Source organism: Bos javanicus, chromosome 22, assembly GCF_032452875.1.
Source record: "Bos javanicus breed banteng chromosome 22, ARS-OSU_banteng_1.0, whole genome shotgun sequence".
Taxonomy (NCBI): Eukaryota; Metazoa; Chordata; class Mammalia; order Artiodactyla; family Bovidae; genus Bos; species Bos javanicus.
In genome coordinates, this window is record NC_083889.1 from 11202241 (window position 1) to 11228603 (window position 26363).

A 26363-nucleotide genomic window follows, 5' to 3' on the forward strand; every position below is an offset into this window, starting at 1 on the left:
TTTTTCCTCACTGGACATACAGTGAAAATTTTTATTGCACCCATCTGCCTGGGAATCTTGGTCTGAGCTGAAAGGTGCTGTTCTTGGCAATGGGAGGAGGAAGCATGGGTGGCATTTCAGAGCAAGAGTCCACACAAGTTGGTTCCTTTTGGTGCCATTGTGGTGTTGGCTGTGCTCATTCCTTCTAGAAACTCAGGGCTTTCAAAGGGGAAGGAGACAGGTTTTAGAGTCAGCCTAAATGACCTTGGGGAAGTCACATAGCCTCATTGAACTCCAGTGCCCCAGTTTCTAGACATTCAGCCAGTGCTAGTTTTATGCTGTGCCTTCTCCTTTTCCAAAATCTGCAAACATTCTGTGTCCCCTCAGAAGTCTTGATTAGGCCTTAGTGACTCAGAGAGGCCCTATGGGTTATGAAGAGCCTCCTGCTTTCCTTTGACCTTGGTTGTAAACCATGCGTCCAGATGGAAAGATGGCAGCTCTCCACAGCGCCTCTCCGGTTTCCTCGTGCCTCAGTCTGTGGAGTCCAGCCCAGGCTGGCTACTCTTCGAACTCCCTCCTTGCCCTTGAACCCAGCCCCAACTCTGGCAAGGCTTGCTGGGGAGGCAGCTCAGCCCTCACTGATTCACTGTGAAAAGAATCCCTGTGTTTTCCCTGGTGTGATTTTCTTAGCATTTGTCTTTCCTCAGCTAAGATCTTGAGAGGCAGGATTAGGGTGTGGGTATAGGAGAAAGGGGTCAGGAAGGTGACTTGGATGCCTTTTAATCCAAACCTAAGGAGACATCCCAGAGAAGGCAATGGCACCCCACTCCAGTACTTTTGCCTGGAAAATCCCGTGGATGGAGGAGCCTGGTAGGCTGCAGTCCATGGGGTTGCTAGAGTCGGACACGACTGAGCGACTTCACTTTCACTTTTCACTTTCATGCATTGGAGAAGGAAATGGCAACCCACTCCAGTGTTCTTGCCTGGAGAATCCCAGGGACGGGGAAGCCTGGTGGGCTGCCGTCTCTGGGGTCGCACAGAGTCGGACATGACTGAAGCGGCTTAGCAGCAGCAGCAGCAGCAGCAAGGAGACATCCAGCTCACAAATGGCCTGGCCCATTTCACTGGGAGAACATCAGGGTTCAGAACCAAAGGGTTGGTTAAGAATGAAGAGTGGTTTTGTCCTCTGCACTTGTCTTCCCAGGGAACCTCTGGCAAAGGAGTGGGGAGGTGTGCAGTCAGAGGAGGACCAGGGACTTGGCCTGGCAGGGGTTCCTCATTCCAGTGCAGCCAACCGACAGTGACCGTTGTCTGAGAACTTTCCAAAAGAAGAACCGTGTCTGCTACAGTCTGGATTTGCCTCCCTGGGGCTCCTTCCACACACCTGTCTTGATGCATCCAGCCCATCTGTTGATGCTTTTTGTCTTTCAGGAGGAAATGGGCATTTCCTGTGAACTGCTAGAATTGGACTTCCTCAAATGCAGTGTGGGATTTCCTTTCATGAGGTCAAAGTCAAAGGTAAGGGACAGGGACCGGACACTTCCTTGGCAGCAGTCTCCAGCCCATCCCATCAGCCACTGACTCTGCCAACTGCCTCCCTGAGGTTTCCTCCACGACCCCTGCCTCCCACAGCAACCGGAGTGGCCAGCCAAGTCCTGCCTGGGCACAGCCAGCCACATCAATGACCATCGCTAAGTCTACTCCAGGTTAGCCGTGGACATGTGGTCTTTCCCCTTGGTCCACATGACGTACCTCAAATGTGAGACACACACAATGGCCTTTGTATGTTGTCGAGCACCATCTGGTTGGCCTGACATATTTTTTCTGGGACATCGCATGCCACTTTGAGTTCCTGAGACCACTTAGGAGAAGATGTGGTCCTGGCTAGTGATCTATAGTCCGGGCTGCCACTCCTCTGGGCACTCACAAATTTTTTTGAAGAGACCTCTTAAAATTCTTAAAACATACACAAGAATTCAAGAAATTACAGTCATTTTGGCATTTATAAGGAGCTAAATTTTCTAAGCTCAAACAATAATATGGTTTAGCTGATTTGGAGATTCATGGAGCATTCTAGTATGTGGCATCATTTTAAAAAGGTGCAAACATGTAGAAGATGCGATTTTTGGAGGCAAAACTAGACCCTAAAAGACCAGGCAGATCTGCCTTTTAAAATGGAGGCTGTTTTCCCTGCTATGATTTGAAGGAAATTTTGTGTTCCTTTGTCCACCTTTTTCCTCCACTTAAAAAAGAAAATTTAATCCTTTTCTCCTGCCTATATCATGAAATTGGGTCATTTTAATATCTAAGGCTTTTCGTTCCTAATGTATACTAGCTGTTTTACAAACCAGTTGTTAGAACATTCTCGTAGGAAGGTTTGCTCATTTCTTAGCAAATCTCTTGAACCCCTCAGTCTCGTTGAATGTACCCACTCCAATCTACAGTGGTTGTTAGCTCTGTGATTCCTCAGCCCTTTTCTGGCTCTGATCCTCATTCTGTTCACATTCATCCCAGGAGAAGGGAAACCTCAAGAGGTGGCTTAGAAACACCTGGCAGAATTCGGGTCAAGTCCCATGAGATCCCAGGTAGGGTTAAGATGTAGGAGAAGGACCCTGAGCCCTAGGCATCATTGTCTATAGTAAAATATATGCCCCCCCACACACAAAAATGTAATTGAAATCTTTTGAGCAACAGGAAACAGACTTAATTGAAACACTTTAAAAGTAGCCATCTTGTTGTAAAATTCAGCCTCCATCCCAAACCTAGGGTGCATCTTGCTAGTTTTAAAGATACTTTGAAAGGATATTGCAGATGCTTCCCTGGTGGCTCAGTGGTACAGAATCTGCCTGCCAATGCAGGAGACACAGGATGTGTGGATTTGATCCCTGGGTTGGGAAGATCCCCTGGAGAAGGAAATGGCAAACCACTCTAGTATTCTTTCCTAGAGAATTCCATGGACAAAAGAGCCTGGTGGGCTACAGTCTGTGGGGTCTCAAAAGAGTTGAACACAACTTAGCCACTAAGCAATAACAATATCATAGATGGATCCAGGATCGATCACTTCCCATGAAAAAAAAAAAAGGTGAATAAATGAATACAATAAAAGGCCCCTGACTTCTGGGGCCTAAATTTCATTAGAATTCAATAGCTCTCAAAATAGTCATTGAGCCAACAGAAGAATGGATGTTGAATGTTGGACTTTTTTTTCCAACTTGGTAATGTCACTACCTTCCTCCCATATATAGAAGTGAACACCTGTAGCAAGGCTGAACCTGGAGGCAGGAGGTCTGGGGGTGAGTCCTTGGAGAAAGCCCAAGAAGCAACCCAGCAGGGATGGGGCTCCCTCTATCCACAGCTTGGCTTGTCCTTCCCTTTCCCTTAGACCTGTGAGTTGTCTGACTTCCGACCATCTGCTAAGCCTCATGACCACATTATCTGCTTACTTTGCTGGCCATATATTTCAGTCTCTCACGACCAGCCTGCCTGGTTCCTGACTTTCTGCTCTCTCAGGCTGCTGGCTCTCGTTGGCCTCATGCCCAAATCTTTTGCTTTTCACCTTACTTTGACCGTTAGAGCGTTTAATTCAGATCTCCTGCTGGGTCAAACTCTTTGCTGAGACAAGACCCCTGACTTTCCCATCATTTGTGTTTTCCAGCTCTGTTTCCTGTTCTGTCTCCACTCCCCACCCTCACTGTAAGCTGACAGGTCTCACCACAACAGAAAGTCTAGAAAGGATGTCCAGTGTCCACTCTAGTTGTGGTCCAACATTCATTACTTTCAGGTAGCGGTCAGTTCAGTAGAATCTAGTGTTGCAGATTTAGACCATTGCCTAGAATTCTTCATAAAGGAACCCAAATATTTATATATTAAATAAGTCATGCTGAAGCTGAAACTCCAATACTTTGGCCACCTCATGCGAAGAGTTGACTCATTGGAAAAGACCCTGATGCTGGGAGGGATTGGGGGCAGGAGGAGAAGGGAACAACAGAGGATGAGATGGCTGGATGGCATCACCGACTCGATGGACGTGAGTTTGAGTGAACTCCAGGAGTTGGTAATGGACAGGGAGGCCTGGCGTGCTATGTGCGATTCATGGGGTTGCAAAGAGTCGGACACGGCTGAGTGACTGAACTGAACTGAGACTCCCAAAACTTGATGGAATTTAAGGATCATTTTGTCCACCCTCTTCTTTTTTATTGAAATGCAGAGATCAAGTATCTGGCCAAGGTCACACAGTCAGTTTGTGGTGGAGCCTGGCTCTATAAGCCCCACCCAAGCAGTCCTCCCCCATTCCCACACCTGCCCGATGTGAACACAGTGAAAACCATTTGCTTGAGAAGGTGCTCCCCAAATCAGAGGATGGTCACTACTGGCAGCACCTGAGATGCTTTTAGGTGATGCGTGGACACAGCACTAAACAGCATTGACTGACAGTGAGAAAGCTACTACCTGTTCAATGCTCTTTCTATCCTAACCTTTTGCAGGTGGAAGTCTCCAGTAGCGCTGCAATGTCTCTATCGCTTGTTTATCTCCCTTTTATCAAAACAGAGCAGACCTGAGGCTCAGAGCCTTCAGCAGGCAACAGAATTCAACATCACTTTGTTTTCATTATTTCTTTTTATGATGACCTCCTCTTTATGGCAAGTGATCCTGGATTCCCATCTGTGATAGTGATATACATTCTTCTCTTTAAAATAGTCTTTAAATAGAAAGAGTGAGGCAGTAAAAATACAAAGTACTTATCACAGGTAATATGATAAGCAGATGTGGCAAAAATTGGGATGATGGTGTGTGAGTGAAATTTAGGAAGTCCTGGTTTAAGAGTTCAAGCATATTGCTTCCTAACGAGAACCTCAGTTGCTAAAAAAGACAACATGCCTCTCGCCAGAGTGGGCTCTGGGCTGAGTTTTATTGCTAAAGTTGTATCTCTGGCCCAACCATCAGAAAGAGATGCATAAACCATAAAGCTTATCGTGCAAATGAGCATCCAGAGGTCATAAACTGCAGAAGACTGTAGCATTTAAGTTTGGAATGCTGGCTAGCGCCAAATGTCACTTTCTTTTCCCATAGTATGAATTCAGCGTGATCTTTGATACAAGCCACCTGTCTGGGGAAGAGGAAGTTCTTAGCTTCATCGTTACAGCTCAGAGGTAAGAGGGATTTAAAATTTTTTTCTAAGATGAGAGATTTATGGGACCAAGCAAGGTCATGCCCTGGTCATGCTTTGATGATTTTGCCTGAATAGACTCTGAGGAGGAAGGAACAGCTCAGTGATAAAGCCCCAAATGACTGCATGGAATTGGGTCTCTTAGGGATGGTGCTTGTCTCCTTCTGCTTGTGCAGACACCAGGTCAGACGGAGCTGGGAAAAACTGGGGATCATCCAGTCAGAGGTAACAGTTTTACAACTGAGGAGAGACTGGCCCGGAGAGGTCAGGATTCCAGCCCAAACTCATGTGTTTGGAACCATTCACGGATGTCCTCTGTGGGTGCGCTGTGGTCAGTCACTTCTCGTGGTATGTGGTCATTGTGCTCTAGCATCCCTTGATGCAGGGACAGGGCACCTGCAGCCTGAGGTCCCGGCCAAGCCTGTTGGTGGAGTCCCCAAAAGATGGTCCTCAAGAGAGAGCTTGTCGTAGGAACCAAGTGGACAGATAGAGAAGGGGACTGTGCAGTAGTGATGTCTTCCCTCGGGGCTGCACTCCTGCCTCTCTCACACACACACCAGTGTGGCCAGGGGTGCCTGGGAGGGGCTTTAGGCTAATAAACTGCCCACACAAGCCAGAGTCCACACTTGCCTCGAAGCACCTACCGTCTGAGTAGGGCTTGACTGGGATGGAAGGAGAAGTATTTAGGTGGATGAATAGGGAGACACAAGCTTTGATTGTATAGATTGGATAGGCAACCTTTTTACTTGAATTTTAATTTAGAAATGATTTTAAACTTAACATAAATGTTGTGAAGGATAGTACAAGGAATTCCCATACAGATTCACTTTCTACAGATTCACTCAGGCTTGACACTCTGCCTCTTTTATTTTGTTATTCTCTTTCTGTGTATGGTTTTTTTCCCCTTAATCATCTGAAAGTAAGTTGCAGACATCATGCCCCTTTACCCATGAGTACTTTCACGTGTACTTCCTAAGAATGAGGCCATTCTCTTAAATAACCCTGGTAGAGTTATTAAATTCAGGAGCTGTAACTCTGATGCAAGGCTGTTGTCTAATCTCTAGCCCACTTTCTAATTATCCCAAGAATGACTGTGTAGCCATTATTATACTGGTCCAGAGTCTGAATAAGGATCAGGCATTCAATTATCATGTTTTTTCTCTAGTTGCCTTAATCTTCAAGCCAAAATGTCATGCCAAGAGGCCTAGGTCCATCCCAGAGGTGGTCTGGAGATCTGAACCAAACACTCAGAAGGGCAAGATCAGGCAAAATGCACAGAAAAGAAAGGTGGTGAGATAACAAGATCAGGAATCTCACGACTAAGGGAGGCCGGGAAAATGGAAGGCCAGACACTGGTGAGCAGACCACAAAACCAGTGGCTACAAGTCAACCAGGCCAAGGCAGTCACGCAGCCACAGGTTAGCATGCAGCCGGGCCTGGAGGCCCACAGGATCTGGGGTGCAGAGCAAGGCAATGGACTGAGCTTTGTGAAACTCAGGCTCCTCCCCCAACCACACGGTCATCTCTGAAATGAAGGTGCGCAACCCGGGCCTTCCTCCAAGGAGGACAGCACCCTCGAGCACCGAGAAGGAGCTCCTGGTCCCACATTCTGACTTAAGAGAGAAGGTCATCTCCCAGACTCTGTACACGAGCCCCGTCATGCAGGATAACAGGCACCAGCTCAGCTGGGCATCTGACCCCCATACGCCGTGCCTGGTTATTAAGCAAGGAGTCCAGCTCTGGACCACTCCTCTCAACCCTGTGCGTGTCCATCAAGTTTAAAGCACCAAGTGGGAGCTGAAAAGGGAGTAGGGATGAGTGAGAGAGAGTCTTCCATCTCAAACCACGTCAAGAAGGGGTTGGTCCAGAGATGGAAGCAGATGCAGAACAGCCCAGGGCAGGCAACACCCCTCATTCTACAAAACCTTCGAGTACTTACTCCAACTAGCCACTGTGTCAGACAAGGGGAGATACAGCAGGGACCAAAGTTGGTAAAAATCCCTGCTCTTGGGGAGCAGTGTGCTGGCTGCAGGGGTTGGATCATGAACAAATGAACATAAATTTCAGAGGGAGACGGCAGCATTATGATTCATCCATCGAGTACGGTGCACTCGTTGGCAAGCGTAAAGCAACTTCATTTTCATCCCTACTCTCTTTAAGCCCACTTGGCAAGGGTTGTTCATTTCTGGTTCTCGGAGACAGTCTAGGACAGTCCCATGGGTTCACAGCTCACTCTTGGTTAATAGTCCTATAGTCACTTCAAGCCTCAAAATAATTCATTAATCCATAATCAAAGTGTCTTGTCCCATGAAGTAATCAAAACTTGATTGCAACTTAAGGCTTCCTCCCCTCCCCAAGGCAAGGCTGGAGGAGGGTAGCCTTTCTGTGGGTTGTCTAGCTTTCCTCCAGTGGTGCTTCTGCTGGCCCTCCTGCTTTTCCTGAGAGCCCTCCAGGCTCACAGCCAGGGTTGTGAGAGGTCAAAGGGAAACAAGAAAGGTTTTACTAAACAGGCAGTGCTGTGAGCAGTCAGTCTGGGTGTCTTGAGTTGACTCTTCTCCTTTGGAGACCCTCCCCTTGTCCACCCCCCAACTGGGGACGCTCACCTGTGCTTCCCCCCTCATTACATCCTCCAACCTCAGCCTCTAGGCAGCTGGAGATGCCTTCAGCTCCTGCTGCCAAGACTGTACCCAGGGCCAGGACCAAAGGTGACCTCACACTGACTCTCACATTCAGATCCCACTCAGGAGTCTCACCCCTGACAGTCCCTAGAAAGGCAGGCGATCTTGTGGGGTCAGGAGAGGAGAGCCAGCAGCCCCTTCCCCTTATGTTTCTGGGGCCTGCGTCTGACTGTCCTGAAGAGGGTCCCTAAAACTTGACTTAAAAGGCAGTCACCCTCCTGACTATGGACCGTTTTCTCCAAAATCTGTCTCTAAGAATCCTCCTCTCCCAACTCCGTTACATCCGTGATGTTACAGCTTGGATTTTTGCCACCAGACGTAGTAAATCTTGAGTTAGTGCTTTCCTCTGAATTTTGGCATCTATTGTACCTCAGCCAAAACTTGAACTTTAACATGCTGTCATACTCACCCCAGCATGAGTGGTTCTTGAATTTTCACTAAAACATCAATTACCCAAAGATTAGACTAATATTCTTCCCGAGTGCTGAATCTTTCAACGTCACCCACAGTTCTGTCTTGCCTCTTTCTATTAATGGCTTTGCCCCCAAAGCCTGAAGTCTCTGTGCGTTTGGGAAGCTTAGGTCAGGCCCCAGCAAATACTGTATAAGCCAACAGCAGACAGCAAAGGCACTGGTAGGGCTTTGTTTTTTCGCTGGAGGTCTTGCTAGTCTCAATGTTATTTAAAACTCACAGAATTAAGGTTAATTTTCCCTTTGGAACAACTGTGAAGCATACATTTTCAGAGCCCCTCAATCTCCCACCACACTAGCATATTTTTGCTTTTAATGCCACTTTCCCAATTTTGGGAGGCGGGGGGGCATTTTCTTTAATATTTTAGAGAATGTTCTTTCATCTAAAAATGAGAGCACAGCACATCACAGTGGTTGTTTGACCCTCCTTACCGTGTAGTGTCATACCCAGCATTCACTCCAGAGGTGATGACTTTCTGGCCTTTAGTTCAGCACTAGTGGGACAAACGCTAATTATATTCTATATATTGTAATAGGCTATGCAGAGCAGATGGAAATGAGAACCAAAGTGGATGTTAAAATATACCCCAGCAATCACCCAAATCCTACACAACTTTCCAGTGCAGTTTGTCAGGGTATTACTGCCACAGGAGTAGTATAGCATTTCTAATTACAATTGGCTGGGCTTGCAAGCTTTGAAATTATGCAAGACACGATCATTTTTTATTCACACTATTTTCATGGTCACGTCGTTCATGGTTGTGATCTAACAGAGATACATGAAAAGCACAGAGGAGGTAGACTTTGTTCCCATTGCTAGAATCCAGAAGGGCTTCACTGGGGTGGAGGCATTTGAACAGAGGACTCTGTTTTCAGGCTGAAGAAGCCAAAGTGAGGATGTGCATGGCACAGCCTGCTCTGTCACACCCATGTGGCGGGTGGGCACTGGACTGTGGTGGAGATTCCTGACCGTCTTAGAGGAAGGGCAGAGAATATACATGGGCAGTAAAAGGAAGGTGGCGCTGAAAGAGGAGATTGGGCTGGGCCACACAGGGCCCGGGAAGTCTCAACTGCTTTCCTCCAGCAGTGGGGAGAAAATGATAGTTTTGGAGGAAGGGAATGATACAGTGCAACAGCTTGCCCAGAGTGAGAGAGTGCAAGATGGATTTAGTAAAGGGGAGCAGATGCCTGTTCAAACCTGAAAATTGTCATTTTCCTGCTGTTTCTGGGATCCACAGAAAACTCTCCCATCAATGTGCTGTCTGGGTCTCTCAACAGCTCAGGCAGCTGATATTCCTGAGAAGGAACATTTGGGCAGGAAATATGACATGAAAGAGACTTTCCTTGTCAAAAAGAGGAAACTCCAGCTACCTCCCAGTCCCACTCAGGGTTAATCTAAGGTATCAAAGGAGGGACGCAACAACACCAGGGTGAAAACTTCATCTCCTGGTCTCATGTCCATAGACCAGTGGTGCTCTAATCCTAGGTGCCCACTGGGATCACCTGGGAGCCTCCCTACAGGGATCCTCATCTAATTTGTCTGGGATGAGATCTGGGCATTGAATTTTTTTTTAAGTCTCATCAAGTGATTACTCTGTGTAGTCCCTAACTCTGTACTGGGCACAGTTTCACTCAACACACATCTATTAAGCACCTGTTATTTACAGATGCAGTACTGGGCACGTAAGAAAACCGTTATAATTTACAAATTCAAGAACACCCTTTTATGTACATTAATATTTCTATATAGCATTACTGAACACCTAGCCAAGCTAGTATTGGTAGCTTAAGTAATTAAATAATCAGAATCTTCTAATTATTTGAATTGCAGTTGTTAAAGAAACTATATTGCCTATTAAACCTGCAGCTGAATGTCTCAGGCACCAATTACACTCCAGACTTTGGTGAAAATCTGATCTTACTGTCCCAGAGGGCAGCCACAGCACCGGACTCCCTGCTGTGACAGAACAATCCTTAAAGCTCCTTATCTTGAAAGCCACAGTTAAAATACCAATCATCGTTTTCTTCCCATCACCACTCTTTGAAGCTCTCTTGCCTACTTGTGGATTTAGGAGGACAGAAAGTTGAGACTAAACAGTTTCTCAAGAGCTTCTGTCTGGCAGCCTGGCTCTGCAGACTTTGGGAAGCATCCTAAGTCACGAGCTTGCAGAATAACTGGGGGCCTTTTGATGTTAAGCCTCTTTATCTCAACTTTGCAACCTCACTCAGTCTGGAGCGGTCCCCCGATGACAGATGAGACTGTTGGGCCAGAGCTGCCAGCAGCCACAGGTGGCTGGACAAATGGCAGGGCACAGGGTGGCGCTTCCATCAGGAACTGATTGCTCAGACTTGGCAGGACACTGGGTCGGGGCAGGGAGCAGGCCCCAGGTGTTGCCATCCCCCCACCCATTCAGGAGTTGCCTCTGGTCCTTCCTGTGCAGAGATTGCACAGCGTTTATTGTGCCCCTGGGAAAGGAAGGGCAGGGAAGTGGGGCTGCATGGGCACCTGATCCTGCTGCTTCTGCAAACCGTGATGGATGTCACCTCATCTGCGGAAGACAGAAGAGAAGTCAGGGGTCAGAGTCACAGAGCACCATTGTTTCAGAACAATAGGAGAGAGGAGGAGAGGGGCTGTGAGTCTGTTGAAAAACGGTTACATTCAGCACTTGCTGGTGGGGAGAGGAACTCTGCACAAGTTTGGGGGATGATGTGGTGGGAAGTGGTCCGGATGAGCTGTGTCCAAACTTCAGCAGCAGGTCCTGCCTTCCACCCCTGGAGGGTGAACTTAGCTTTCAGCTGGGACCCCGTGTTCATTCCGTGAGGTGGAACCAAGTGTAGGTGCCAGGTTCAGCACTGTGTTCCCAATAGCCATGCTTTTTTCCAAGGCGATTGCTTTTCTGCAATAATAATCACAGTTCATATTTGAAATCTCATAAAGCTATGAAGGGAAACTGGGCCTTCTCTCTTGTCCTCTTCTCCCCTCGCCCAAACCCCCAAATCTGGCATCAGGAAAAGGCATCACAGTGGAAAAGCAGTTGCTGTGGGTCCTTGGGGCAAATTACCTAATCTGTCTGAGCTGCTCCTTACCTGTCAGCAGTGGGTGAGCCCCTCTCTCTGGGGTTACTCTGAATACCCAGCTCCATCATGGCTGGGGGTGTGCCTGGCACATGGTAGCCCTCAACACCATCACCCACCTTGTGGTCACCTTTCCAGAATGACCCTGCAAGCCTCCCCCTTCTGTTTTTCCTCACCCCGAGGAGGAGGCCTGTATGTGAACCTGTTTGAGCCAGAAGTCCTATAGCAGGAGCTCCTGTGGTATTTATCGAGATGGTGCTACCCAGGGCCTCTCTCCTGGGCTTGGTTGTCCGTGGATGATGGATGATGCCATTAGATGGGAAATAGCTGCTAAATGCAAGCAAACGTCTTCCCAGCTGCAGTGCCCTAACCTTGGTTGTCCATTATTCATGGAATAAGCCCTGCAGAAGCAGCACACGCTGTTGGTGCCCACCCATAACCTCTCAGAGCTCGCCTCTACCACACACACACTGGACAGTTCCCATTCCCAGCACCTGTCCTTCTGCCTGAGGCTTTCTCTAGCCAGACCTCACTCACCGTGCACATAGGTCACATGCCAGGGAATTAATCCCCCACCCCCACCCCCCAGCAGGTCTCAGGAGTCATTGATCAGCTCCCATGGCCTCAGCTGGAAGATGAGGGTGGGTACTCCACACTGCCTCCTGGAGTTCCCTGGTCAGATGGAGCCCGGCTGACCTGGATCACATGCCCTGCTTGTCTGCCTGCCTTCCTGTCTACCCCCTGCTGTCTCCTGGGGTCACCTTCCCTGTACACTACTGGCCCTCACATCTTTATGGGGTGGGGAACACAACTGAAACCATAGAGTGCCCACGGTGATGCCATACAGGGACCAGAAACAGAGTTGAGGGTAAAAAGGTACGGAACAGAGAGCTGTCCCTCTTTGGGAGGGGAGAGGCCCATCGCGGGCAGGCTGTGCTGACTGGCATCCCGTCCTCTCTCCCTGCACAGCGGCAACGTGGAGCGCTCAGAGTCCCTTCACAACAACGTCCTCACACTGACGGTGCCACTGATGCACGAGGTGGACACGTCCATCACGGGGTGAGTAGCCAGGACACAGTGCTGCCTGGGGCGGAACCCTGTGCTTCTCTGGGGTTTGCTTGTATGGCCAGGAGCCGGTGGCCCTGCCACTTCCACTTCTGCCTGGCTTGGAAATGCAAGATGAAGCTTTAGCTACAGTGACTCACGCCCTCCTCCCTCCCTGTTTTCTCCTCTTTCCCAGCTGCCCACACACTTGGTAGATTATACAAGAAGTGTGATGACAGGTGTAAGCCGCAATTCCTTCGAACATTCTGTACACCTTTACATGCATCTCTTCCCAGCGCCCACCGCTCCGGAGTGCCACAAGGTAGCAGGCAGCTCCATTCTTGGGATTAAAATCTCAGCCAAAGGCTGCTGGGCCAGAGGTTACAGCCAATGCGTCCCAGGGAAGGCGGGCCTGCTTTCTGAGTAGCCTCTAGTCAGCTTTGGTTTTGCATGTTTCCCATCCTCCTGCAGAGCAGGTGGGCAGGGCCAGTCACAGTGGGCACACTGTCTGGCTGAAGCCCACAACTGCTCAGTGCCTCTGGCTTTGTTGGAAATCAGGGCTGCAGGCAGCAGGGACCCAAAACAAGCCTGGGTGGTTTTCAGCCAAAACACAGGCCTGGAAAAATGAGAAGTCAGTTCCTGTTTCCGGCTTCAGAAACAGAGCACGATAGAGGAAAAAGGATTTGCACAATTAGTTTAGATCAAATGAGGACCTGTTGAACCTTTGCCCCACAGGCAAGCTGAACTTTCTAGAGGTTCAAAGTCTCTCATTTTTCAGTATTCAAGTGCTCCTGGGTCCTGGCCTTAGCCGCAAGTAGAAAAGTTAATACGCTGCAGAAGGAGCCATGCCTGCAAAGGTCCCAGCTCTGCTGGGTGTCAGGAATGAGTCTCCGGTGGGCGTTCCTGCCTCTTGGCGTTTTTCATCACGTTCTTTAGACATGAGGCATTGGTGGAATATATTTGCAAACCAACACAGATTTGCCTCTGTTCATGGCTCTGTTTTTAACCATGTAGTTTATTTACTTTTTCCTCAGACGCACAGTGAGAACGTCCATGGACCAAGCCCTGTCCTAGGGGATGAAAGAGAAAACAGGGCTCTCTTGATCCTGTTGTCAGACCCTGGAGGCCTCCTTGTGAGGTGTTAACAGCCCCCAACGAAGCCCTGAGTTAAACAAATGAGTCAACCTCTGATCTTTCCAGGAACATAAAATAGCACTCATTTAAATGAACCCACTCTTGACCTGGGTGGCAGCTCACTACATTTATAAACTAATTTCTACACTTAAGCTGAAAATAGGTTAATTGCTATCTATTTAGACTTGGTACCAAAAATCTTACAATATTGTGTTTAGGCAAGCGAGCGACTTCTAGAATCTCATCTAGAATCCATTATTTTTCTGGGAATTTAAATGAGCCTGGGGTTTATTGACACAGACAAAGTTGAAAACATCACTACACACTGAGCTGGAATTCTTCATCACGTCTTACACAGCCATTTGAAATCTAAAGAAAAAGGCTATTAGTGTAAGGACTCAATTTTTAATACCTAATTTCTAGTAATTTTGGTAGTCTGAAAAATCTTTATTTTTTTAATTTGTTACAGAGTGGGGCGTAGAATGCCAAACATATAATTCACTTATATTGTCATAATCTTTTTCAATTCACAAAATGTTTTTCAAATGACAAAATAAAACGTGTAATTTTATAATCCTAGGACTGCCCTTGTGGCTCAGACGGTAAAGCGTCTGCCTACAATGCAGGAGACCCGGGTTCAATCCCTGGGTCAGGAAGGTCCTCTGGAGAAGGAAATGGCAATCCACTCCAGTACTCTTGCCTGGAAAATCCCATGGATGGAGGAGCGTGGTAGGCTACAGTCCATGGGTTCGCAGAGTCGGACACGACTGAGCGACTTCACTGATTTTATAATCCAGTTTAAAAACTGAAATCGAAGCTACCATGGTCTTCCTTCTCATTTTAGAAGTATAATCCTAGTACATTGTATACATAACTTACTGATTTGACCTAAGATGACCAGACATTACTGGGAATGTCTGCTTAAAAAGTACAGATCTGGCTGTGTCCATTTACAAGAGAGAGAAAGAGCAGTTCCAGAAGCGAAGCATTTGGTGGGGGACCCTGAGGGGAGCCAGGTTCTAGATCCAATAGAGACAGATGTCTGAGCTGTATATTCAATAGAGACAGATGTTTGAGCTCTAGATTCAATAGAGACAAATGTTTGAGCTCCTAGGATAGCGGTGACCCTGCATTGGGATGACAGATTTCATGCTTTCCTCTTTCAGAATCATGTCTCCAACCTCCTTTGTGTACGGCGAGTCTGTGGACGCATCCAACTTCATTCAACTGGATGACCTGGAGTGTCATTTCCAACCCCTCAACGTCACCCTTCAGGTACCCACCCATGGAGACCTTCTCTATCACTGGGTACCAAGGGACGGGCCCATGGGATGTGCCTTCTATGAAAAGCAACCAAAGGGCCAGGCTTTTTCTAAGAGAAACTCTTCCCAGCCTGAGTGTGTATGTGTTTTCTGTAACCACACACAGAAACAATCCCTTTGCTGCCTGGTACTCTGCTGTGTAGCCCCCTCTGCTTTTCAGTATTTGGAGGGAAAAAGGCATGATGAATGCCAGCCTTCCCCAGCAGACCTTTGGACCCAGCATGCATCCTCAGCCAGATGGTCCACAGAGGACCCCTTCTGGTTCTCCATCATTCTTCATATTGTGGGCAGGGCAGCCTCGAGGATTTGTCGTGTCCTCTTAATCCTGGGGGCTTCCCCAGTGGCTCAGTGGTAAAGAATCCACCTGTGATGCAGAAGATGCAGGAGACATGAGTTCAATCCCTGGGTCAGGAAGATCCCCTGGAGGAGGGCATGACAACCCACTCCAGTCCTCTTGCCTGGAGAATCCCGTGGACAGAGGAGCCTGGTGGGCTGCAGTCCATGTGGTCGCAGAGTCAGACATGACTTAAGTGACTGAGCACACACGCACGCTTAATCCTGGGTTTCTCCTTGCTGACCTAGCTAGGTACCCACACCTCCCACAAAGGAACAGCCTTTCAAAGTGGGGTTTTACAAGAGCACAGCAATGTGAGTGAAGGGAACTTCCCTGGGGGAAACACGCTGCTCCCCAAAGAGCAGGGCTGGCTCTCCTTATCATATAAGCACTGTGTCCAGCAGGTATACTCGGTATGGACTGTGGACACTGAAGGACATTGTCCTTTTCTAAACCAAGGGTGGAAAAACTTCTTCTGCAAAGGGCCAGAGGGTAACTATTTAGGCTGTGTAGGCCATCCAGTCTCCACAGCAGCTATACAACTAGGCTCCTGTAGCGCAGAAGTAGCCAGGAACCATGCACAGGACAAAACTGTGGCTGTGGACACTGACATTTGAGTTTCATTCATTTTCACATGATATAAAATTGCTTCCCTGGTAGCTCAGGTGGTAAAGAATCTGCCTGCAATGCAGGAGGCCCTGGTTCGATTCCTGGGTCAGGAACATCCCCTGGAGAAGGGATACGCTATCCAGTCCAGTATTCTTGGGCTTCTCTGGTGGCACAGACAGTAAAGAATCCGCCTGCAATGTGGGAAACCTGGGTTCAATCCCTGAGTTGGGAAGATCCCCTGGAGGAGGGCATGGCAACCCACTCCAGTATTATTGGGCTTTCTTCGTTGCTCAGATGGTAAAGAATCTGTCTACAATGCAGGAGACCTGGGTTCGATCCCTGGTTCAGGAAGATCTCCTGAAGGAGGGCAGGGCATTCTTGCTTGGAGAATCCCCTGGACAGAGGAGCCTGGTGGGCTACAGTCCATGGGGTCGCGAAGAGTCAGACATGACTGAGCAACTAAGCACAGCACGGCACACATCATTTTCACATATTATGACATATTCATCTTCTGTTTTTTCCCCAAACATTTAAAAGTATAAAACCATCTTAGCTCACAGGATATACAAAAGCAGGTGGTGGACCAGGTCTGGCGTGCGAGCCATCATTTGCTGATTCCTTCTCTGAAAACAGACCCCAAGGCCAGCACTGTTCAACAGGAGGGTCTTTGAACATAAAACTGGGGGGACAGAGCATCGTCCAGACATTCTCCTTAATTGACAAATGTGGGAAATGTAGGCCCAAGAGGAGAGGACATGCTGCAGGGTAGAGAGCTGGGAGCTGCTGGGCTGGGGCCAAGATTAGGTGGGTGTTACCTGGGACACCCCTGTGTAGCTCAGCAGGTGCTAGGAGCTGGGGGTGAAGTGATGGAGCCAGTGTACTGTAATCCACATCCCACGTCTTTCTAGCTCTAGCTCCAGCTCCCAGAGCTTGCTCCTGCCTTCCCTCCATCCTTCCCTATGGAGAAGATGGTTTCTTGGTCTGGCATCCACTGCTATGGCCAAATAATTATTATTTTCTTTCCCTGTGGCCTCTCCTAGGTGGACCAAGGGGATGACAAATAATGACAGGGGGAGGGTCCAGAGAAAGACAGTAACATATTTGCGGTCTCTTGCAAACAATGGTCTCCCTCTCGCCAAAGCTTTCTCCCAGGCAAGAGACCTCCAAAGTCATGATGGATAACACACATCCCAGCTCAGAGAGGAGGCACCTCCCAGCCAGCTAAGCCCCTGCTGTCACACCCTATGCTTGATTTACAGGGGAAAAGAGAAAGATGGGGTCACTCTTGCTTTCAAGACCTTTAGAGTGATTGCTGGGAATAGGACCTCTGTGGTTTTGAATTCCTTCTCACAGTTAGTTTCTTTTTCTCCATTGCTTTTTGCAGTTGGACAGAAAACAGATAAAGGCCAGATGAAGTTATTTCATTTTACTTATTCATGTGTGCTCAGTCATGTCCAACTCTTTGCGACCCTATTGATTGGAACGCGGTGACCCTATGGACTGGAACCCCCTCGGCTCCTCTGTCCGTGGGATTTTCCAGGCAAGAATACTGGAGTAGGTTGCCATTTTCTCCACCAGGGTATCTTCCCAACCCAAGGATTGAATCCCCATCTCCTGTGTCTCCTACACTGCAGGTACAATCTTTACCACTTGAGCCATCAGGGAAACCACTTTAGTTTCAATTGCTTACCTATAGTTTTGCAGGTGTCTTACAATAAAAGATACGTCAGGTAAATTATTTAGACGGGTTCAAATGACACACATCATGTAATGAAGAGGGTATTTGCAGAAATTAATGCAACGTTGTAAATAACTATACTTCAATAAAATAAAATTTTTATTATTTTTTATTAGAGTATAGTTGCTTTACAATGTTCTATTAGTTTTTACTATGCAACAATGTGAATCAGCTATACGCATACATACATCCCCTCTCTTTTGGATTTCCTTCGCATTTAGGTCACCAAAGAGCATTCAGTAGAGTTCCCTGTGCCATACAGTTGGTTCTTATTAGCTGTCTTTTTTATGCTAGTATCAGTAGCGTATATATGTCCATCCCAATCTCCCAGTTCCTCCCACCCCCCAACACCCCCCCCTTTCCCCCCTTGATATCCATACATTTTTTCTCTGTGTCTGTGTCTCTACTTCTGCTTTGCAAATAAGATCATCTATACCATTTTTCTAGATCCCATATATATATGTGCTTTAATATATGATATTTGTTTTTGTTTCTGACTTACTTCATTCTGTATGACAGTCTCTAGGTCCATCCACGTCTCTACAAATAGTGTTGATAGGAGAAGGCAAAAAAGAACAGAAGTTATATGAAAAGATATTTTAAAAATATACAAAATGTTCTCTTCTTCCTATTTAAAAAAAAAAAAAGAAATCTGAGAGCCTGTGGTTACATCATGTTTCTCTGAAGGCACTTTTACAGGGAGCTTGAATTTTCGTATTCAGACAAAGAGCTTTCTTCTGACCTGACATAGGATACAGGCTAGGGAATCAGGGCCCTGGGAGTGAGTGACTGGCATGACCCTAAGATTCCCCTCCTGATTATCAGTTGCCTGAGGAAGTACATAGCATTCTGTTCAGGATTAAGGAAGTTGGCTGAGTCTGAAAGATGGATAGTGTGTGTTACTGATGGAAAGGAAATCTTCTTGGGTTAGCAAAGCTGACAGTTTCCTTACAATTCTCTGACAACTTGTTTTCTGGTATAATTGTCATGATTCTGACCGTCCTGCAGGAAAGCCACTGACCAGCTTAATGGTGATAGTCATCCAAAAAAAGGTGGAGATAGTAGAGGAGAATAAGGTCAGGAAAATGAATAGAAAGTGTTAGTCGTTCAGTTTTGTCCAACTCTTTGCTACCCCATGGACTGTAGCCTCTTTCTGTGGAATTCTCCCGGCAGGAATACTGGAGTGGGTTGCCATTCCCTTCTCCAGGGGATTGTCCCAACCCAGAGATGAAAGCCAGTTCTCCTTCATTGCAGGCAGATTCTTTACTGTCTGAACCATCAGAGAAGCGTTATTCTGGCAACATCTCTCCTGAAAAAAGGCACGAGACTTTCCATACAAAGAGATTTTTTTTCTGGGTCTTTTCAAAGCTAATATTCAACAAGCTATGTCATTGTTTAAAGATTGTTCTGCAAGTGCTGATGGGAGAAAGGCAGAGACACTGGTCTTAGAATTGGTTTCAAAGTTTCATCAGAGTTTTTTTCTTCACAGACGTAAAAATTTATTGACCATCAATAGTTGTTTTTTTTTTTAAATCAAATCAATAATTTCCCTCATTTGAAAAATGATGATGAAAAATAATGCAGATGTTACACGGGAACGTCTGCAGAGAGTCAAACATTAAGACATTTGTTAAAAATATGGTAATACAAGCTCTCCATCTGTCCGGTTCTGGTGGATGAACTAATGCAAAACAAAATCAACTTCTTTTTCCTCACTCATGCTTTAATTGTGATTTCCCAGACAGGTCAATAGGTTTTCCTTTCAATGCTGTGCTCTCACATTTCACTTCAAATTAATGATTTCCATTGTGGTTGGATAGTCCTTCGTTTTCTTGTGCCTTAGGGTTGTTGTTATGGGTGAATTGTGTTCTTTTTGAATCAAGAGTTGGCAGCAACTACTCATCCACTCGATGATTTTTTGTGTCTGTTCTCTGAAGCAAAACCCACTATTGCAAAAAAAAAAAAAAAAAAACAAAGACAAGTTTTCTAGGGAAGAGCTGGCTGGAGCTAGACCCTTGTATATTCTGCCAAGTGTGAAGATCTGCTAACTTGTCCAACCCATCGCCGGGCTCTGCCCTGCTGACCTCAGCTTCAGAGATGCCCTGAATCCTCTCTCTAGTCCCCAGGCCACTCCTCTCTTTTGCCCCTACCCATCTTTTTAAAAATAAGCTAACATCTTTATCAAGTTACCACTTACATACCTTAGAGTTCACTTGTTTAAAGTGTACAATGCAGTGACTTTCCCCACTGTGCAACTTTCTCTATAATCTAATTTTAAAACATTTTTTTCACCTGCAAAAAGAAACTCCATGCCTGTTAGCAGTCACTCCTTATATTAGTCTCCTATTGCTGCTATAACAAATTACTACAGACTTTGTGTCAAGTTTATTTTATCTTACAATTTTGGAGGACAGAAGTCTGCAAGGGTTTCACTGGTCTATAAAAGCAAGGTGTCAGCAGGGCTGTGTTCCTTTCTGGGGAAGAATCTGTTTCTTTCTTCTGTGATGATTCTCCTCCTTCTGGAAGCTGCTGCATTCTTTAGCTCATGGCCCCCTTCATCTTCAAAGCCAGCAGTGACTGGTTGCATCTTTTTGACAGTACATTTCCCTGTTTCTGACTCTGTCTCCCACTTCCCTATATAAGGACCCTTGTCATTACATTGCACCCACCTGGATAATCCAAGATCATCTCTTGGTTTTAAAGTCAGCTTCTTAGCAACCTGAAATCCCCCTGGCCATGTAATATAACATACAGTTTCCACGGATTAGGACGGGGACATCTTTGGGAAGCCATTCTTCCTCCTGCCACACTCCTCATTCCTCCTACGCCCCGGCCCTAACAGCCACTCATCTACTGTCTGTCTTTATACATGTGCCCATCTTTTTTACTCTCCTTCATCTTCCACTTCTTCCTTGAGTTTCATGTCAGTCTCTGCTCCATCTCCTTTCTCTCATGGGTCTTTTAGTGGCTGCCATCTTTTCTCTCACTTCTCAAGAGATGATGGGCTGCTGGAGACAAAAAAATGGGGAGGACTGTGTGTGGGATGAGAGGGGTAAAGATTGTAGGACCAAATGCTGCGACAGAAAAGATGTGCACAGATGTCATCCAACAGTATTAGTAAGTGGTAAGATGAAAGTTACGGAGAAACCAAATCAGCTAGATAGTGTAGTAAAAAAGAGCCCTTTCTGTAAGTGAGATCATTTGGTTTGGGGATAACCCACTCTGTCTTTGAGAGTCTCAGTTACCTCCAACTATAAAAGGAACGGAGTTGGACCAGATCAGTGGTTCTCAAAGTATGTTTTCTGGGCCAGCAACATCAGCATCTCCTGAGAACTTTAGAAAGGCAAGACTTCCCTGGCCGTCCAGTGGTTAGGACTCTGAGCTTCTAACTGCCAGGGGCCCGGGTTTGATCCCTGATTGGGGAACTAAGATCCCACATGCCATGTGGCATGGCCAAAATAAAAAAGATATTCAAACCCTTCAGCCCCCACCCCACCCTAACCAGAAACTCTGGGTGTGACCTTACTCCAGTCTAGGTTTTAAGAAAACCATTTGATTATTCTGATATGTGTTAAAAGTTTGAGAACTACTAATCTAGATTATTTCTAAACTCCCACCCGTGTAACAGTCTATGAGTAAATTTCCAGGTCAAAATAAGTATAATTGTTAGCAGCAGAAGATAAGAAATTGCTAACAGGGGGAATAAGGTAACTTGAAAGTTTGTGGGTTTTTAATGCACATTAGAAAGATTTCTATGTCATTGAAATCTCCCGTCATTTGATATTTCATTTCAAGTCATGACCTTCTAGATCCTAAACCCTAGTATCTCTGCGTATCACTTCAAAGGATTTTAGAATATATAATGTAGACATGAAATGAAGATCTCTATTTCTATTAAACCATGCCGTGTGTGTCTCACACCCACAGATCTATAACACTGGGCCAAGCACCCTTCCTGGGTCATCTGTCAGCATGTCCTTCCCCAATCGACTGTCACCTGGTGGAGCAGAGATGTTTCACGTGCAGGAGATGGTGGTGAGTTCTCATTTGTTTTCACGCTTGCTTTGAGACTTGAGCCAGCCCATTCACATTTTGTGTTCAACCCAAGAGCCCAGAAAGGTCAACTCATTCTAACCTATGGAAACATACCTGGAAAAGCTGGGAAACCTGCAAGTTCTGAACTTCTACATTGAGAAGATTGGTTCATACCATGAGAAGACCTCTTTGGGGATGGCCAAGGGCTGTTTATGAACCTGACTTCTGGGATGGACTTTACCGGCTCCTGGAACCTCCACACTTGTTTGCAGTCTTGTATGTATCTGAATGTGTGTTTCTAAGGGGAAGATTCACCAGCACTCATAAAGATTCTCGTAGGGCCACTGATGCCTGGAGGGTGAAGGATTCATGCATAAGACATAAGTGTAGGTGGAAACTCAAGTTCATATGCAGAATATGCAATTCTGCTTGATCCTAAGTCAACTGTAGATGATTTTTGTCTCAACAATGATCATTCCTCCCACTTCCTTGGTTTCTAGGACATCACATTTCACTTGGTGTCTCCCTTCTCACTGGCTTTCTCCTCATCTTCCCCGTTCCTACAGGGCCCAAGGGCCTTTTTTCCCTACACTCAGTCTCATAAATCTCCCCAAGACCCCTGGTTTTGTATTCAGTCTGTGCTGATGACACTAGTTGTTTTTCTCCAGCCCACGTATCTCCCATGAATCAGAGACTTTGATAGTTAGCTACCTTCAGGCCATCCCTACCTGGGTGCCTAACAGGAATCTGTCTTAACCAAACTGAACTCTCAATGGTACCCCTCCAAACCTGCTTCCCTCCATGACCTTCTGCATGTCACAAATGGCTGCTCAATCCTTCCAGTGGCGTGGGTCACCCTTAACCCCTTTTCCCACACTTCAGATCTGAGCCATCACCAAACCTGATGTTTCTACCTTCCCCCCAAATCACAATGTTACAATTTTTGACCCCTCTACCATCAGCACCCTGGTCCAAGGCACTGTCATCTGTCACCTGGTTTATTGCAGTGGCCTCTTCACTTAGGCCACTTCCCCTGGCCAGCCCCCCTGCTGTCTGTCTGTGCCCCAGCAGCAGAGCTGGGCTTCCAAAATGTAAGTCAGGTCACGTTACTCCTCTGCTCAAAACCCTCCGATAGCTCGCCTATGCTCCACATTCTTCCAGCACCTCAGCCAGCTTCACATTCTGTCTCTTGCCCCTCTCTGACCTCTCCCCCTCTTCCTCCTCTCTCTTCCCCAGTCGTCCTGCCTCCATGCTGGTCCTAGAGCATAGAAGACACTCTCCCACCTCCTGAACTTTGCATGGATCTTCTGCTACCCAGCACACCCTTCCCCAGAGAGTCACATGACCTCTGCCCTCACCTCCTTCTCGTACTTGCTCAAATATCACATCCTTGGAGAGGCCCTCCCTGACCAACCTGTGTCCCAGAACCTCTCACCCACCCTTCCACCATCACCCTCATCACCAGCTGGCACACCATATATTTCCATGTTTGATCAGTTTATCTTCCTCCTGGCCCCTACAGTATAAGGACAGGACTTTTATCTGCTCGCTACTCTTATCTCTAGGGACTCCAATACACAATACTTAGAGTATAATATGTATTCAGTAAATATTTGATATTTGTGGACTGAAAAAAGTTCATGCTATAAAACATCATTTACTCTTTCCACATGAATTCAGGAAAAGTTTCATGCTGATAAAAAATCACCTCAGTGCTCCTAAGAGTCTGGAGCGGCTGGACGAGAGGGTGACCCCTTGTGGGAAGGAGGGAGCATGATGCCCGGGAGAGTCACTGCACAGGGAGAGGGCATGTGGTCCACATTGAGGGCGTTGTTGAATCATTGCTCTTACATGGGAATGTGAGGGCCAGCTAGCCAGAAAGATGGATGGTCTCTCTGTGGACAGCTTGAAAGTGGGGCAGCAAGGCCCATGGCGTGTGACACACCTGAGCCCACAGGAGGCCCATGATGTGATAGAGATGGCGGTTCCCACATTGCTGTCCTCTTGGGTCACGTGGGCTGAAACCCTGGGCCACAGGAAATGCTGAATGCAGGATAGGTGCCCCTCCTGGCCTGCCTGCTCAGCCATCTCCACCCCTCACAGTTTTCCACTCCTGCTCCATGAAGTGCCTGTGCCTTGGAGCACCGCTGAAACGGTGGAAGAAGAGCCCCAGTGTCTTGCACCTACTGCAACCACGGTGTGAACTTAGCATGAGGTTCCCACTGCCCACGTGCTCCCGTCTGCTCCCTGACATGCTGTTTACCTCTCCAACCACTCCACCTTTCCCCATGTCTGGGGGATACTCTCCTCACAGAGCATTGCTGTGAGCTGTTCATATGAACATCAGTAAAGCTGTAGAGAACATTGCTCCCTCGTGGACGAAATTATTTATTGAAAGAAACAGGAAATGTAATTCACTGTGATTCTGAAAGTATCTCAGAACCAAGTACATACCCTTTTCTCTCTTTTTTTTTTTTTTAAGAATTTTCCCTCTTTTAGAATTTGTGTATTTATTATTTTTGTCTGTACTGGGTCTTCATTGCTGCATGGGCTTTTCTTTAGTTGTGGTGAATGGAGGCCACTCTCTGATTGCAATGCGCAGGCTTCTCATTGTGGTGACTTCTCTTGTTGCAGAGCGTGGACTCTAGGGCACGGGCTTCAGTACCTGCGACTCCCAGGCTCTAGAGCACAGGCTCAGTAGATGTGGCACTTGGGTTTAGTTGCTCTGTGGCATGTGGAATCTTCCTGGATCAGGGATTGAACCCTTATCTCCTGCATTGGCAGGCAGATTCTTTACCACTGAGCCACCAGGGAAGCCCCGTTTTTCTCTTTACTAATCATCTGACCAAACAAGAGCTACTCCAATTTGGAAGCATTTATAAATAGTTGGCTTGGCAGGAAGGCATGAGAAGTGGTTTTTCTGAAGATTTGCAGAACTGCCTGACTGATCATCCCGCTGAATGGGCTCTCAAAAACCCCAAGTCCTATGAGCTCCCTGCATTCCGTTCTCTGAGTTCTCAGAAGTAGATGCTTTCGATTTTCAAAACCGTACTGAGAATTTTCAGAAGTATGTAGCAGAATTCTCAAGGACAGCCAAGCCATTGGTTGGATACATCAGCCTGTGTTCAGAGGTGTTTGTGTGGTGTGGAAAATCAGGCTCGCCAGCAGATCTCACTAAGCAAGTAGTGAAGCACTGTGTTCGCGTGGATAGTCATTACTGGAGACCAGTGTGATGATGAGAGTAGAAAATGTAAAAGCTGGTGCATGACGGATGCAGTGAAGAGGCAGGAGTCCCAAGTACTGTTTCAGAGGCCACTGGGCAGCACACTTTCTGCCGTAAAGCCTAAAGGGCCAAGAACAAGGGCATCCTGCAGCTCAGCCAGCTTCCCAGCCTTGGCCCTGCCCCTGCTCAGCAGAGCCCAGAATGGAGTAGGTGAGGTTCACACAGCTCATGACGCCCTCCACTCTGGCCCTGCAGGACTTTGGATAGAGCAGGCTTCTCATTCTGGGAATTTGGGTGGCTTGGTACAAGTCAGACTCACTCCTATTAGGAGAAACCAGTACTTGTTTCCTGTGTTCTCCAAGAAGTACCCCTAAGGCCTGGGGGCATTCCCTCCAGATCCCACCCTCAGCCACCAGCAGTCCCTAGCCTTGGACAGGCCCCTGGGCAGCCAGGAGCCAGTTACCTCTTCAGCCAACTGAAGCCGAGGGACAGACAGCTGGCATTGAGGGAGGGTGTATCTGCCGTCCCTCCCCACACTGCAGGGGACGCTCAGATTGTTTCTCTCCCTTCAGCAGCACGCTTGGTATCCATCTTCCTGCTGAGGGTGGGCATGCTGGCTGACCCCAAGGGCCTGGGCTATCACCCCACCTATGGCCCTGTCTGGGACACAGTTTCCTTTTTTCAAAATTTTATGTATTTATTTTATTTTTGGCTGTTCTGGGTCTTTGTTGCTGCGTGGACTTTTCTCTAGTTGTGGTGAGCAGGGCTACCCTTCCTTGTGGGGCCTGGGCTTCTCATTTCAGTGGCTTCTCTTGTGTGCAGAGCAGGGGCTCTCGGGCGCAGGGCTTCAGTATCTGTGGCTCCTGGGCTCTAGAGCATGGGCTCAGTAGTTGTGATGCTCAGGCTTAGTTGCTCCACGGCATATGGGATCTTCCTGGATCAGGGATCGAACCCTTGTCTCCTTCCTTGGTGGGTGGATTCTTTACCAGCCTGGGACACAGTTTTCTAACTATTGGTTCAGAATTCATTTGGAAGTGTCTGGGGTTTCTGGACAGGACAGAACTGCCTCTAGGTTTCACCATAGAGTCTTTTGTTCTCCCAAAGGATTCTTGAGGTCCAGATGGCTGTGAATGGAAAATGACTTTTGGAGAATGCTTGTGTGGGAAAGATTTGTATAAGGATCGCAGTGAAGTGGGACCCCTTCATACACCCACCCAAGCCGTGGTTCCTGATCTTCTTTTCTTGGAGCAATTGTCCTGAGCCCCTCCACCTTGCTTGCATTTTATTTAGAAACTGCCTTGGTGGTGGTCTGAGGAATGACTTGGCATTTCCACTGCTCCCACCCACTGGGGTTGTGCCAAGTCCTGTGGGGATCCTGACTCCCCACACCATAGCCAAAGCATAGTCAGGGCACTGTGACCATGGAGACCATCAGGAGTCCAAGTGGGAAGGACCATGAAAATAATAGAGTGAGAAAGGGGAAGAATGACGGTCCATCTGAACTAAAAATCATGGCAAGTGCTGAATCATTCTTGATGTATTCTGCAAACACTGG

At 47.2% G+C, this 26363-nt stretch overlaps 1 protein-coding gene across 1 annotated transcript in view; it reads left to right on the top strand.

The window, feature by feature from the left end:
* Positions 1-26363, top strand: part of ITGA9 (integrin subunit alpha 9) — a 364229-nt gene that overhangs the window by 273822 nt on the left and 64044 nt on the right. Inside the window, exons 19-23 of the mRNA XM_061395904.1 lie at positions 1411-1497; positions 5050-5129; positions 12339-12428; positions 14714-14822; positions 21478-21585. Of these exons, the coding sequence (XP_061251888.1) occupies positions 1411-1497; positions 5050-5129; positions 12339-12428; positions 14714-14822; positions 21478-21585 (474 nt within the window). The remainder of the gene's footprint in view (positions 1-1410; positions 1498-5049; positions 5130-12338; positions 12429-14713; positions 14823-21477; positions 21586-26363) is intronic.